The following is a 14,677-nucleotide window of genomic DNA, read 5'->3' as shown; positions in this document are numbered from 1 at the left end:
AAGCATGTTTTAATATAGAGCGTGTTACAGGATCAAGCATAGGCCATGATGGTCACCTGATATGACCAGAGGAGATCATGTAGAAACTGAGCTGCTGAGAGCAAACAGTGACTAATGATGTCTTATTATTATTATTAGTCACCTTTTTAATCCTGTGTGCTGCTGGATTTTACTTATTAGCTGCTGCAACCCTGCAAATGTCTCCACTGTGGGACTAATAAAGTATTTCCTCATCTCATCTAACTGATGCTAACCTCAGTTACAGCCCCTCTTTGCTTTTCTATGCAGGAAAGCTGTGTGTCTTCAAGATTCCAACCCCCAGACTGCAGGACTGAGCAGGCAGAGGGAGGAGCAGCCATGTTTGATTGCAACTGGCCAACAAACAATAGCTACAAGCTACGCTGGTGATAAATGGCAAAGCTGAGCAAGCAACATATCTCCAAATGTTTGTGCTGTTTGTGTAGTTTCTTGCATTAATGCTATAGTGTTTGTCTTTAGCTTTGCTCAGCATTGTGTTGTTTTCTGCCTGTTTCTGATGAATTTGTTCGCAGTATTTCATGTTTTAAAAGACCAAACACACACACAAGGCGCATCTTAACAAAGGTTTGCTGTGTGAAGCACTACAACTCAGAAAATTGAAGTATTTTTTAATTGCCAAATAACAAATTCCAACGACAACACAAAGGTGGAAAAATACCCCTGTAAAAGCTACAATGCAAGAAATATTAATAGGCAGAGATCTCTGTGTGTGTGTGTGTGTATCCTCTCTTTGTTTTACCTGCTGCTTTCTTCTTTAGCTGCTAAATGCATCCACCTATAGTCACTATTTTTGTACAGCTCTTAGTTTACTGTCTCATCTGACATCATGTTGAAAAAGTGTTCTCACTATTTATGATAATTCTAGATGCTGCACTGCATCGTCTCCTGTATACTATATATAAATTATTAATCAGATGCTGCACTTTATTATTATGATTATGTAACAAACTTATTAATATAATGTGTGCATCTTTTTCCACACACTCTATGAATCAGGGAGAGAGCAGCAGCTAAAATGACTCGTCACCGGCAGAGCCATTAATTGTGTTTTGCAGGTAAATTAGAAGGAAGCGATGTTCATGTTTGTCACCTGACACATTTACCTTGTTGCTTTGATTAACCAGCTAAGACAACAAGCGCTGCTGTGATTGCATCGATTGCAGCGTTTCTAGCAGTGATTAAAGGGTGACGACAGGGTGGAGGAAGTACTGAAGCTTGGTACTTGAGTAAAAGTACAATCACCCAGCAAAATATTTACTGAAGTAAAAGTACAAGTGCTACATCAACAAACAACTTACTTTACTCACACAATGAGATGTTTCTCAATATATCAGTGGTGCCATTTTAATACTGTGCCATTTTTACTGTGTGTATTTTACCTCAGAGCAAAGCATTCCTGCTTTAGATTAAATTCATGAGTATTAAATGCATCTGTACTTAACTGCATTTAATGTAACTTAATACCTTCTACCTTCTATCTTATCTTATCTTATCTTATCTTATCTTATCTTATCTTATCTTATCTTATCTTATCTTATCTTATCTTATCTTAATCAGACATTAATGGCTGGAATAGTGTTAGCAGACAGTAGCTAACTAGTTATCTAACTGAGCCAGGGCATCATGATTAAGGCACATGATAAAACACAGAGCGCAGCGAGACACCTTCATCTCCATGCAGAGTCTGAACTCACATCAGTCCAGCACAGTATGAATAGAATGTAACAAGTAAAAATGTAGTGGAGTAGAAAGTACAGATATTAGCAGTAATGGAGTAAAAGTATATTAGTATATAGTACTTAAGTAAAGTACAAATACTTAGTTACATTCCAGCTCTGTGCACGTAGAAAGCAGCAGCAGAGACTGATTCACGTCTTTCAGCCCATGTGTTGGAACACTGAGTCTATTCATCCATGTTCTTTAATAAATTCAGAAAATACCCACAATCCTCTAAATTATTTGCATCAAGCAACAATAATAAGTAATCTGACACTTTGAAGATGTGTTTTTCATTATTTATCAATATGTTTCTACAAGTTTTTAAAGACGGGTCTTAAAACTACACAAACTATTCAGAGCAATATAAACAATACACTAAAATAACTGAGACATCAGCAAGTATACATCTTTTTTTCACATCAGCGTCTGCCTATTTTACACCCTAATGAAACAGCTATATGGTGCACAGTACAGAGGTCCGCAGTATGGCATGAGAAGGTCAACATTCTTTACTGGGGGCTTTAAAAACATAATTAAAGAAGCCAGAATGTAGCTTGGTGAAGACGCCTCCAAGTCCAGCTAAACATAGCTAATTAGAGCCGGGGCATGATAATTGGGCAGGATAAGAATAAACACGCAGGTCATTAAGTGTTTGCTGCTTTTATTAGAGCAGACTCGCTGAAAGCTAAACCTGTTTTGTAGATTGTATTAACCTCATTCTCTATTAATCCAGCTGCAGACATGTGGGTCAAACTTAATGCAGCTCCCTGGAACAGCAAATAATGTAAGGGAGCGTTAATTAATGTCGCTGCTGGCTCCATTCCAGCACTGTCATTAAAATACACATTTAGGGTCTTTGTCATGATATATAGTCTTCATCTTGCTACTCTGGTAAAATACATCAAATGTCCACACACAGAGCCATGGAGTGTATTGATGGTGTTATTCCACATTATTCTGTGACCCATCAGAGGCCAGTTAAACTGCACAAATCATGGAACCGTTGGTGGTTTTTGTGTAATTACTCACTGCAGGAAGAAGGAGAAAAAACATTCTGCGCCGTAGCTTTGAATAAATAAATCGCTGATTCCTCTAATCTTTGCTACACACCACCTTTAGCTTCCATTACACATTCACCATGGCATCATTCAGATAGGCCTGTCCACACTGGTTTACATCCTGAGCCTGGTAAATCCAAGTTTTGTCATGGTGAACCTGGTCATTAGGTACATTTAGTGGAGTCACCTGACGAACTGAAGCAACCCCACATTAAAACACTGCTGCCACAAGGCTTGTGTGACACAGTGCATTATTTCATCAGCCCTTCTCTTTACCCAGATGCACCCATCACTCTGAAACAGGCTACATCTGGACTCAGCAGACCACATGACCTTTTTCAGTCCAATCTTTATGCTTTCAGGCAAGCTGAAGTCTTTTTTCTGGTTATTCAAAAAGTTTTTTCTTTTTTTTTCACAATTTGATTCAATAAAAATGATCATATAAGATATTTTTTAATAGAATCACATCAAAATATACCATAAAAATTAGGGATGTCCCGATCCGATCACATGATCGGAATCGGACGTTACTTCCCGATCAGGACTCGGATATATATTAATTAGGGCTGTCAAATTTAACGCCTTCTGTGCAGGGTGGCTCTGTGTCTTGTAGTGTAGGGGTATGACAGTTGCCTTTGGTGCGAATAATTTGGATTCGGCCACAAGGGCAAAAGAACCTGATCAGGACATCCCTAAACAAACAAACAAACATTTTGCAAAATTAATGCTCATTTGTTGTGGCTAAAATGATGTGATGGAAGCCTTTTTGCTGAATAAGTGCTGATATAGCAGATATTTAGCTCACGTAGAAGAGCAAGACTAAACTATGTGGCAGCTGTTTCCGCTAAATATCACATGAAACATGGCTGCTAACAGTTATATGACAGATATGTAAACCACTCTGTCAGTGGTATAAACCTAAGTCTAAAAAGTAACACACTGTACACACGGCAGTGACATAACTACCGTAATGTACGTAATACTCACGCCTCATGTCTCTGAAGTAAATTGTCTGTCTGTTGGGGTTGAGCAGCTGGATAACGGAGTCATCATTGTTCTTCACCCGACAGCTGATAATGGCCATCTCTCCCTCCACCACAGACACATTGTCTGTCACCAGGTTCTGACTCACCACTGAACGACACAAAGAAGAAAAAGACACACAGACAATTTATTATCACTGGTGGCGTTTTTTGGCAAATGCATTAAAGAGAAAAAAGGAATCAAGCAGAGTTAAAAGCTTTTTTTTTTCCTCAAGACAATTAACATCCATTTTCAGGGTAAAAAAAAAAAATACACGACACATAACACACAGCGAATGACTCAAGTTGTATTAATGGAAACTGTGCAGGATGCGTGAAAACAGCAACACACACACACAAAGCAGGGTGAGACCTACAGGTGAGTGTGGGGTCAGGTGTCACCCAGAGCGGTAAAATCTAGACACATGTGCTTCTACATAAAGCATTTTTCCAAATCTTCTCCCTGTCGTCTTCTGTCTAGGTGACTTGGTTATGAGCTCACAGATGAAGCAGTGTCTGGGTTTAATGTAATATTTAATGAGTGGCAACATACAGCAGGTGGTGGACCGAACCCGTTTAATGTGTGTCCGTGGGAATAAACAGATCTGAGCGACGGGGGGAAACTGCTGCTCAGCGAGCCTGTGGGCTGAAGAAAAATTGGTCACGGCCGTCATCGGTCATCAGCCTCCACTTAGATTGCTGCACTTCCTTGTTTCACGAACAATATCTCTGCCTGAAGAATGAAAAATGGATTCTTTCTAGCTCTGTTTGCTAGTTTGATTTGAAAAACGACAGTAATAACGTCTCAGACTTTGCTTTGGGGGGGCAACGTCCATTGTTGCAGCTGATGGTAAGCCTTGAGTGGCTCCGGTATATTTTTAAATGATCGCTACAGAAGCCATGCTTGGCAGGTCGCCAGTGGTGGCTGCTAGTTATGTTGGTCCCCTGTGCAATATTTCTATGTTGTGAGATGCACAAGTGTACACACACACACAAGCTTCAGGCTGGAGAGACGGAGGGAGTACTACCACTCAGCTACCATTCCATCAGTTACTGCTTAATGAATTTTAATAGCAGAACACGATCCCACAAAAGTGAAGCTGATCTTTGATCCTTTTCCGATATCATGATTTCATCCTTCAAACCTGTGCATGTTGAGGTCTCTGTTACCTTTGACCCCCAAATTCAAACCCAGAACTCTGAGTAAACATGTCTGCCAAAATCTGAACATCTCTCAAGACATTCAAGAAATAGTGCCAAAAAGTCAATCCTCACACACTCCCATGCTAACATTTCCTTTACAGCGCACATAAACAAGTCTACTATCGGACCTGTGAAAAGGTCTCTTGGATTGACTGATTTTTAGACAATCAGTGGTTATGAGATTTGGTGGATTATGATGCTGCTAACATGGCGACAGTCAAAGGCACCCACATGCTCTTGAGATACCTACGGGTGACGTCATGAACGCTTCATAGTTGTACACATTCTGTGGTTCACAAGGTTGGGACAGTTGGACAAACAACTCAAAAATGTCATGCCACTGTCCTTAAACTATTCATATAATTTATCTACTGTGTATATATACACCCTGCTAGCCAACAAAATGACCCAGTAACAGGAGCAGAAGTTTGTTTTTTTGATGTTTTTCTCAACTTTTGCAAGTAGTTTTGCTGCCTTAATATTATCAAACACCAACTGAAAGTTTAAATGAAATTCTGAAAGGGAGTATGTTAAAAACATAAAATATTTACAGCTTAGCATGGGGGGGATAAAAACTATTTTCCTTGGTAAAAAAAAGCAATTGGCCATCCATGTCAGTTACTGATAAACAGCACTAAATCATCTCCTGCTTTCTTGGACACTACTCTGTCATACATCATTACACACCCATCCACCAGCCAAGCTCACTCTTCTGCAGTAAACTGACCGGGGGGTCAGACAGCATGCTTGGTGTTGTGTCATAGATGCTGGATCATCCTCCAAAATGACACACGATGCTACATAATGCAACGACCTGTGAGGCCTGATGTGTCAGATGTGACTATTTTCAGGCTGACACGATCATCACAGATCCTGCTCTGTGATGTTAAACAGACACAACTGCCAGCCAGTTCACTTTTACCCCATTCACACTGGGGAAAAAAATGTGGCTTAAGCAGATTTCGGCCGCATCCAGATCAATCCAGATGTGTTTTTTTCTGAGTGTGAATCGGCTAGATCCACCCACGAGAGGTGGATCTAGATGGATTGGCTCAAATGTGGCTCAGGTGTGAACGCAAATGTGGCAAGCGAATCCGGCTAGCGACATGCTACTTCCGGTTCACGGGGTGCGACACGGGACAAAAAAAAAACGCATGACGCATGCGCACACGCGGTCATACCGCGGCGTGAACAGACTCTGTATATTACGAGGCGCCACCTAGTGGTTTGGAGGATTGAGTGCGGACACAACTGTGTGCTAGCCAGATTTGAAAATAGGTCTGAACGCATCCAGCTTAAAGGCTGTCTGGGCTCAATCCCACTCTAGCTGGAATGACTTTCTCCAGTGTGAACGGGGCCTTTCTGTTGCACTGTAGTGCTTTTCATTAGATTTAATTTAATTTACACACGGATCCCATTGCAGCTGCATTGCACCTAGTAAATATGACAGCTATTATAAAGAGGTACCTTAGGATAGACCGGAATTTAGTGCCAGATGTTCTTGTAAATGACATTTATAATTACTGATTTATACTTAATTTTAAATGAGCTGTATTTATAATGCACTAAAAATATGGTGCTTTGTTTGCATCAAAAAAATAGAGCTGAATAAATGTAGCACGCATAAATAAATGGAGATGTGTGCTATTGTTGCTCCTCTAGAATACACCATACAAAGAGCCTGCTGTTGTGCCATGCTTTCAATTGAAGTTTAGAGAAAACTTATGGGTTGAAGTCTTTGTAATCCCCTCTTATATTTTCCCTCCTACATGGCGATGAAAATAGAATCACAAATACTTCTTCTCAGACGGGCTAAAAGGGCCGACTCAGGGGTGGAGACGGGGGGTGAGAAGCAAAAAAGAAACTAAAAGAACGCAGGAAACATCAACTGCTAATTTGCATGCCTCAGTTGTCAAGCACCTCTAAATATCCCTGCCATTTAGAAGACAAGGAGGATGAGGTGGGAAGAGAGAAATTGCATCCTGTGATGCTGACAGATAAGGATAGACAGCTTAACAAACGAGATTCAAATCAGCATCCCTCGGTGGCCCGAACGCAGCCCTAAATAAATGAACCTCACTGTCTTTAATATTCAAGACTGAACCTCATTTTTCAAAGATGTGCAGAGGTGGGCGGCAGGGTGGGCATCTGGTTATGATAATACGCTTACATACTACAAAATGCATTTCAAGGCATCTAAGTGAAGGTTACAAGACAGCAGCGGGGGGGCTGCAAGGTGTCTGCTAAGTCGTGTTTTTTAAGCCAGTGGAGGTAGTGGGAAGGACATCAAACGGCGGCTGCCTTGTCAGCGGCTTAATTGTTCCTGTTGTGCAAAATAAACAAGTCTGACATGCTGGAAGATGGTGCAGGGAGGTGGAGGAGCTTTACACTAATTAATGGCCAACAACAACCATGTGTCCTGGCCGCCCAGGACAGTGTCAAAGGAAGCTCCAGAAGAGCACTTCTGACATCACGGCGGGGAGAGGAGAGGTTTAAAACGGCAGCATGAAGCTGCTTTAACATTTCAAAGGATAAACCAAAGGCAGAGAACACAACAAGCACATTATTAATACTCACATAGTATTAACTTTTCATTGTAGAACTGATCATCTCTTGAATATTTGAATCCTTTACTCCATTAGAAACCAACGGTGGCACTAAAATCCTTCTTTCTGGTTGTGGAAATTAGACTTCTTAAAGCTAATCTTGTGTGATTTGAGCCCACCCACACCAAGAAAACAGCATACATTGAGGTCGATATTTCAGTCCTTGAAAACAGAACATGTGTGTGTGTCTCCACATGTTTCCATGGGGTGGTACCCATTGCCATGGTAGCCAAAATTGGCAGCCTCACAAGGGACATGGACATTTGAGACTGTATCAGTCCCATGATCGCACGACATGGTCCTCAATGCATCTGGAGGATGTATTTTTGATCAAATGTGACATTTTCGCATGAGGACGCAGTAGTTAGAACACAACCAATACCACCATGTAGAGACCTGGAACGGGCTGGAAGACCCGCAGGACCCCGATGCAAATCTCGAAGGATCGGGCGGGAGTAACATTGCCCCGGGCGGGAGCAGGCGGGCATGCATAAAGGTAACGGGTCCCCTCGGGTCTATGGTCCTGTCTCACTAGAAGTAGGCTGTTGTAGCCAAAGTGACAGAGTGGACATAGAGGACGGTAAGGACACAGTAGCTCTTATAAATGTTGGCTATAGATCTTATAAATCTAATAAGGCCTTTTGTTCAACCGATAATCAATGATATGATTACAACACACACAAAAATACAACTCTTATATTTGGGAACAGATCAATATTCTGCAGTGTTTTACACAGGCAAAATAATATTTATAAATTATATATTTATTAGAGAATATTTCTCTTCATGTTCTCTTAAAAACACACATAAATAGCACCGGCAATTTTAACTTTAACTTTTTTCTAACTTTTATTGTCTCAGGACCCGACGGGACCTGACGGAACTCCGCGGGCGGTCAGGTTGGGATAGGCTTCTGGATCGGGTCGGGAGCGGTCAGAGAGGCTTCTGGATCAGGTCGGGAGCGGGGATTGACAATTCAGTCCTGTGCAGGTCTCTACCACCATGCATTGCTCTGAATTCTGAGAGGAGGTGAAACTATACAAACCTGCTGCAGGCAGTTTCACAGTTAGCTGCAATGAGGCAACAACATTGTAATGCTGCCCCATTTTTGTGAATAAGTGCATTCAAAATCACTCAGTTGGGGCACGAATCGTCACCACAGTCGTCAAACAAATGAAAGAGAAGCAAGTTTGCAGTTTGATGTCTTATCCTAAAGCCACTGTGCAGTGCATGCGGTCTCTTTATAGACCATGTTTTCCTGAGGATGTGGTTGAAGGATAAAACTCGCCAAACATCCTTTTCATCTTAAAAGTAACCGAATGGAATATTTTATGCATCACCAGTCATTCATGTGTGGCAAAAGCAGCTGTTGCACGTCACACATGTGACACATGAATCAAAATATTTCCATCACAGAATAAATATGGAGATTGGCCGTGTATACTCCTACTTCAGTACCTGTGCAGCCTTTGTATGAACGACAACTCATCAAGAAGTGTGGTGAGCAGAGCATCGAGTGAGGGGCAGAAGTACGGGACTAATGATACGCTTTCTTCAAACAAAAGTCTCTCATTGAAGCTTTTAGTGAGGTACATTTAGTTCCCACTGACAGTCCTGCGCCATAGAAGAAGATAAACTTTCAAAAAATGAAATACACATTACGATAATGGAACATCAGAGATGGTGGGAGTGATATGTAATTGCTAGTCTGAGCTGCACTTAGTGCATTTCCTTCAAATGTTTAAACCTATCACTTCATTTACTTTTTTTTTTTGTCCCTCACACGAAAACACAAAAGGCACTACAATCACCATCCATTTGTCTGGTGGACAGATGAAGAGACGGACAGCAGAACCTGATCGAAGTATCAAACATGTCAAAACCGAGCAGTCATCACTGAAAGTTAGGAGGAGGCAACATGTCTGGCTCTCTGCCGTGTTAGTATTCACAGCAGAGCTTTGAGGGTGCACATCTTTCCAATTTCCCGTGCGGTATGAGATACACAGCCTGGAAAGTGGGAATAGAAGAATAATCTGCATGAATTGGGACCAGGAAGCCCCTTCACTGTATGCGCAGGGAAAAGGCATAAATCACTGCTTTATTGACCTGATATTCTCATGCACAGTCAGAATCAACCACAGCAACTGCTGGGACATATGATTCGATTACAGGATGGCATATAATAAGGAGTTATTGTTCACCGCCAATGATAAAGTACCACATGCCTAAGTTATGTTGACTGTTTTCCAAATAGTCACCGTATAACTCTTCAGAACAACGGCCATGTAAATCCACTTAGACGTTGATTATAATGAACGCAGCCTCCGTTGGAGCTGGACTCATTTCAGGTTTGAATTGGCTGCTTAACAATGTTTTGAAGTGAAGCTTTGAAGGTCCACCGAAACACATCCCCGCTCATGTCTGCATTTGCACAACAAGATCATTTACACAAAAATGAAGGGAAACAGGACATTATTAAACACTCGGTAATGTTTGGCACGACTAACTACATGCAGGTTTTTGCTTTCCACGAAAAACAGGGACGATTTATGTTGACAGAACAAAAAAAAATAATCGGCTGAGCAGATTTACAGGCTGCATCGGATTGAAGTGCTTCTTTCATATATCAAAAAATGAGTCCAGCAGAAATGTAGGAAAACGTAACATGAGGTCGATATTTCTCTGGCCACATCTCTATATAGGGGGCAGGATCTGTTGCTATGGTATCTAAAAATGGCGATTGCAGAAGGGAACAGGGTTTAATACTATGAAGACAAACCCTTTGCTATGTTTTAACCCCTAACCCAGTAGTTTTAATGCCTATCCCCAACCACAGGTGAAAACTTTGATAGCACAGAAACATTAAACAGCTGATGCCGTTTAGAGCAGCGGTGCCAGGGGAACACAGACCCCATCATTCCCTGTAGCCCTACCTTCTAATACAGACTTTAGAGACCCTACCTGTCCATGTTCGTCTGGACAATACATCCATATGTTCTGTTAGCATAAACTTAACCGTGTGTGGTGTTTTAGGGATGGGTTATTGATCAAATGTGACATTTCTCATGAGGACATGTTGCAGCCCAATTAACAGTAATTAATATGAAGGTAGCTGACACTAGCTGGCCATATTGTTCTCAGTGATAGAACTGTGTGAACAGCATGACCCCTGTATACAGAGCTTCATCTAGTCAGTCAATCTATTACCCAGAAAAGTGAATATATTTTTGCACTCTCTCCTTTTCTTTTTAATTACACCAGCACTACATAAACATAACATAAAATCAAGATATGATCACAGGAGGAAGAAGGGAGGGAGCATGCATGTGCAAACTTTTTTGTTTTTCTCATTTGTGCACAGTCTTACAGTCTTTTTATCCGCACTGCAATGATATCAGCGCAGAGCATTTACAGGGAGTAAGCTACTATAGTATGACTGCAATTTAATATTTGAACTAATTGTAAAAATGTGATCAATGTATCACTGTTTTTAATTATATGAAAGCTGGTGAGCTGAAATAAATATGCAGCAAATGTCTGAATCAAAGATGTAACAGAGCTTCAGGCCTACACACATACATATAGATCAGGTTAAAGCAACAAAGTGCTTCTTTTAGTCAGTGTCATATTTCATGCTTTGTTAATGGACAGTAACATATTTGGCCCATGGCGCCGGTGAGGGGATAGATTTCAGCCTTTGGCCATGTGTGTCAAAAAGATGGAAGCCGCCAATCGTAGATTAAAGTTGTCAGACAAATGACGCTCCATGCTGTACTGTACAGAGCTAGCCCGAGGCCCCACATTCACTAAGACTGCCCCGAAGAAGACAAAAACGCCATGTTCCATCTGACCAGGCTGCATATTTCTATACCATTCAGTAAGAAACGTATGCATATCAAGTTCTGTGGTCACACAGATGGTCGCCATGACAGTGACAGAGATTTCCCATCAGGAAACTATGATATAGACATCAGACAACAGCGCTGACACGTTATCTCAGATTGTTGATCTTGTTCTGTACATAATGCAACACTTGTATACAAGATTGGTAGATAAAAAGGTTGCTGAAAAAATATGAAATATTAATCCAGGAAATCAGTCTGTCAATGTACCCCCTCCTCCCCCCTCTCCCTCCCTCTCTCTCTCTCTCCCTGCGGTGTTATTAGTGGTAATACCACTAGTATTGCATTTTTTATTAGATCCACTGTTAAACATGCATTTATTCATGCTCTGTCTCACCCAGGAACATGATGCAACATACAGTAATCTTAAACAGCACGGTACATTGTCTTAATTTATGTATTTAACATTTGCCGTTCTCGACACAGCTTGCGATCACCACAACCAATTCAGAGATATTAATTTCCTTTTGACATTTCAGGGACATGTGTATCTAAGCTCATGCTTTACTGAACAGCATACAATCATTTTCTCCTTTTTTTCCCTCTTGGCATGGCTCCTGCTGATAAAATGACAAATCTTTGTGCACCAGGCCAGAGCATATGCATGTGTTAGAGACACACAGAGAGAGAGAGAGTGACTGTGTTTGTCTGATTGCAGTCAGTCCCATCTGATTGCATGTTTTCACAGATGTGTGTGACTGTGTTGACTGCAAGGAGTTGATTTCTGAAGTGTATGAGTGCAGCATTATTACCTCTCAGGTCCTTCTTTACCATAATAATGGGTATAGGTCTCACGCAGTAATCATGCGTGTATAAGGAAGCATTACAGAGGAACTTCAAAGCGACTTTTGGCCTTCGCGGAGGTGAGGATGAAAGTCGTTCTTTTTTAGATAAACGTGGTTTAGGAAGATAACGTAGCCTTCAGTATAATTTGACTTTGTACATAAAAAAATGTTTGAATGTGTCTAAAGTGATCCCTTGTGCTTCTGAATCAGTTGTTGTGTTTCTGAACTAATTGCTGCTGAATTCCGATCACTTCACAGAAGTTGTGGGGGGTGTTTGGGGAGGATGTAGGCGTGCAAAATGCTGGTCCTTTGACACCACAGGCTCTTGCGTTTAACACACATACAGATGGGCTAAGATCATTTGATTAAACACTGAAGCTGTGCTTTAAATCACGTCTTTAATTATTATCACATATTTATTATTATCACATGGTCTGCCGTCATGGTTTTTGCTTAGGTGTCGTGTCTTTGTGAGTGACAGTTAGAGTGTCAAAAACAGCAGTAACCTCTGTGGCCTCTAGGGGCAGGCTCCAAAATGAATCACCATATCAGAGCAGAAATAAACATGTTTACATAATAAACATGTTGTTTTTAGCATAATTATGGGTGTGACTGCTTTGAGTGATGATCCCTGCTTTAGTGACTGCCAGCCTGCTTCAGCTCTGCTCGTGCTCAGCCTCTAATACCTGTATTTGGATTTATGGGGCAATTAGGTGGACTATGGCCAACACATGAAACGCGAATGCCACAATTGGTTGATAATCATCTGAACATGGGACCAATAAGTCACAAAATTAGTGGTATTTTAGTCAGGAGTCTGAGGTTCAAGTCTGCTTTCGCCTTATAAGGACTAACTGACCCTCATGTTATGTTTTCCTGGTGAGGATGGACTGACCATGGTGCTGCCAACATGGCGGAAAGGAAGGGTTCTAGGTTATATCCGGTCTGTGGTCTAAATGCCTGTGTGTGTGTGGCAATGAGATATTTAGAGGTTTGTTTAAAACATGTCTGATTTTTGACTGCTCGTCTTTCGAGAGACATCCCTGCCCAGATCTCAGCAATTATCCTGGTGACAACTGAAGCACTACTTGAGGAACGAAAAGCAGGAAACAGTGGAAAACCTATGACTCTGCTTTTCAAAATGTGTTTGAGTTGAGCTTGGAGCCTGCCATTCCAACCATAATCTAATCTGTGAGAACAGAACAACCCTTCAGCTGGGCGGCTTGCTGTGTGAATGCTAGTGTTAGTACAGCCGACTGACAGCAAGAGACAGCCGGGAAAAGGTCAAGATCCTTGTATGGCCTGAACACTTCAAACAGTGGAATCCCTCTTGGCGAGGATTTGAAGGAGGCAGTTCAGTAAATCTGTGTGTAGACCACGGCTGTGCAGAGGGTTCAAAGATATGACATACAGAATTTATGGCAGATGATCCCATAGTTCGCTTTAGTGTTCTGACTCACACCCAGACCAGTGTGTTGTTGCATCTTGTTAACATTATGCAGTGGCCACATGGCCTGTCTGTAATGATCATTATCAGAAAAAAAGCTTATAACATATAAAGATGGGTTCTGCAGCACTCTGTAAGCACTGCATTTGATCTGTTTTCCAATTCACACCTGTTTTTTTTACTGCTTTTAATGATTTGATCATTTTTATTGAATACTTACTGTGGTACTCACTAATTCCTATTCCTCTGTTATCGATGTTTTGTGTACCTTTTCATGTGTTTTATGACTTGATATGAGCAGTGAATGGTTTTATGGAGCCCTGGTGGGTGGCACATTACAATGCATCACCGGCAAGACTGTTTAGCATTTAGTCATTAAGTGAAAATAAACAGCTGCAGTTTCTCAAATTCACAATCCTGAGTGGAGTAAATGAATCCTCACTGCAAAGGGTCCATTAGAGAAGCGACTAAATATTTACACGTCACATGATTTAAAGGTCTTGTTAAGCAGAGTTGCATTGTTTCCTGAATATTTGGTTACCTGTAGGTTAAACTTGTTTTTTTCTCATATACTTATATAACATTTAAATATTGTCTGATGTTAAGAAACTGAAACACTTTAATAATACATGTCAAAGGCCTCTAGCTGTGTGACTAGATTTCTTATTTTAAGATCTACCAATGTTTGTTGCTGTTAAATCGTAATGAAGATGATTCTTTCAGTCTTTAAATCATCCGCTCTGAAACTCTGACACTGCATTATTAACCATGTAATCTATAATAGACTAAGTTAGTAGAGAGCCTTTTGAAATGTAAGATAATGCATCTGACTGATGTGCTAATACACTGCTTCCCTTTAAAGTGTCAAAGAAACACACAGAGCCTACAGAGCTGGA

The 14,677-nt window shown here is 41.0% G+C and overlaps 1 protein-coding gene across 4 annotated transcripts in view; it reads right to left on the bottom strand.

Moving 5' to 3' along the window:
- Positions 1–14,677, bottom strand: part of cadm1a (cell adhesion molecule 1a) — a 329,313-nt gene that overhangs the window by 76,105 nt on the left and 238,531 nt on the right. For all 4 annotated transcript variants that reach the window (XM_028421291.1, XM_028421293.1, XM_028421294.1 and 1 more), the window contains one exon: positions 3,804–3,950. In XM_028421291.1, coding sequence (XP_028277092.1) covers positions 3,804–3,950 — 147 coding nt within the window. The remainder of the gene's footprint in view (positions 1–3,803; positions 3,951–14,677) is intronic.

This window comes from Parambassis ranga, chromosome 14 (genome assembly GCF_900634625.1).
Source record: "Parambassis ranga chromosome 14, fParRan2.1, whole genome shotgun sequence".
Lineage (NCBI taxonomy): Eukaryota > Metazoa > Chordata > Actinopteri > Ambassidae > Parambassis > Parambassis ranga.
This window is presented reverse-complemented; position numbering and strand designations above follow the sequence as displayed.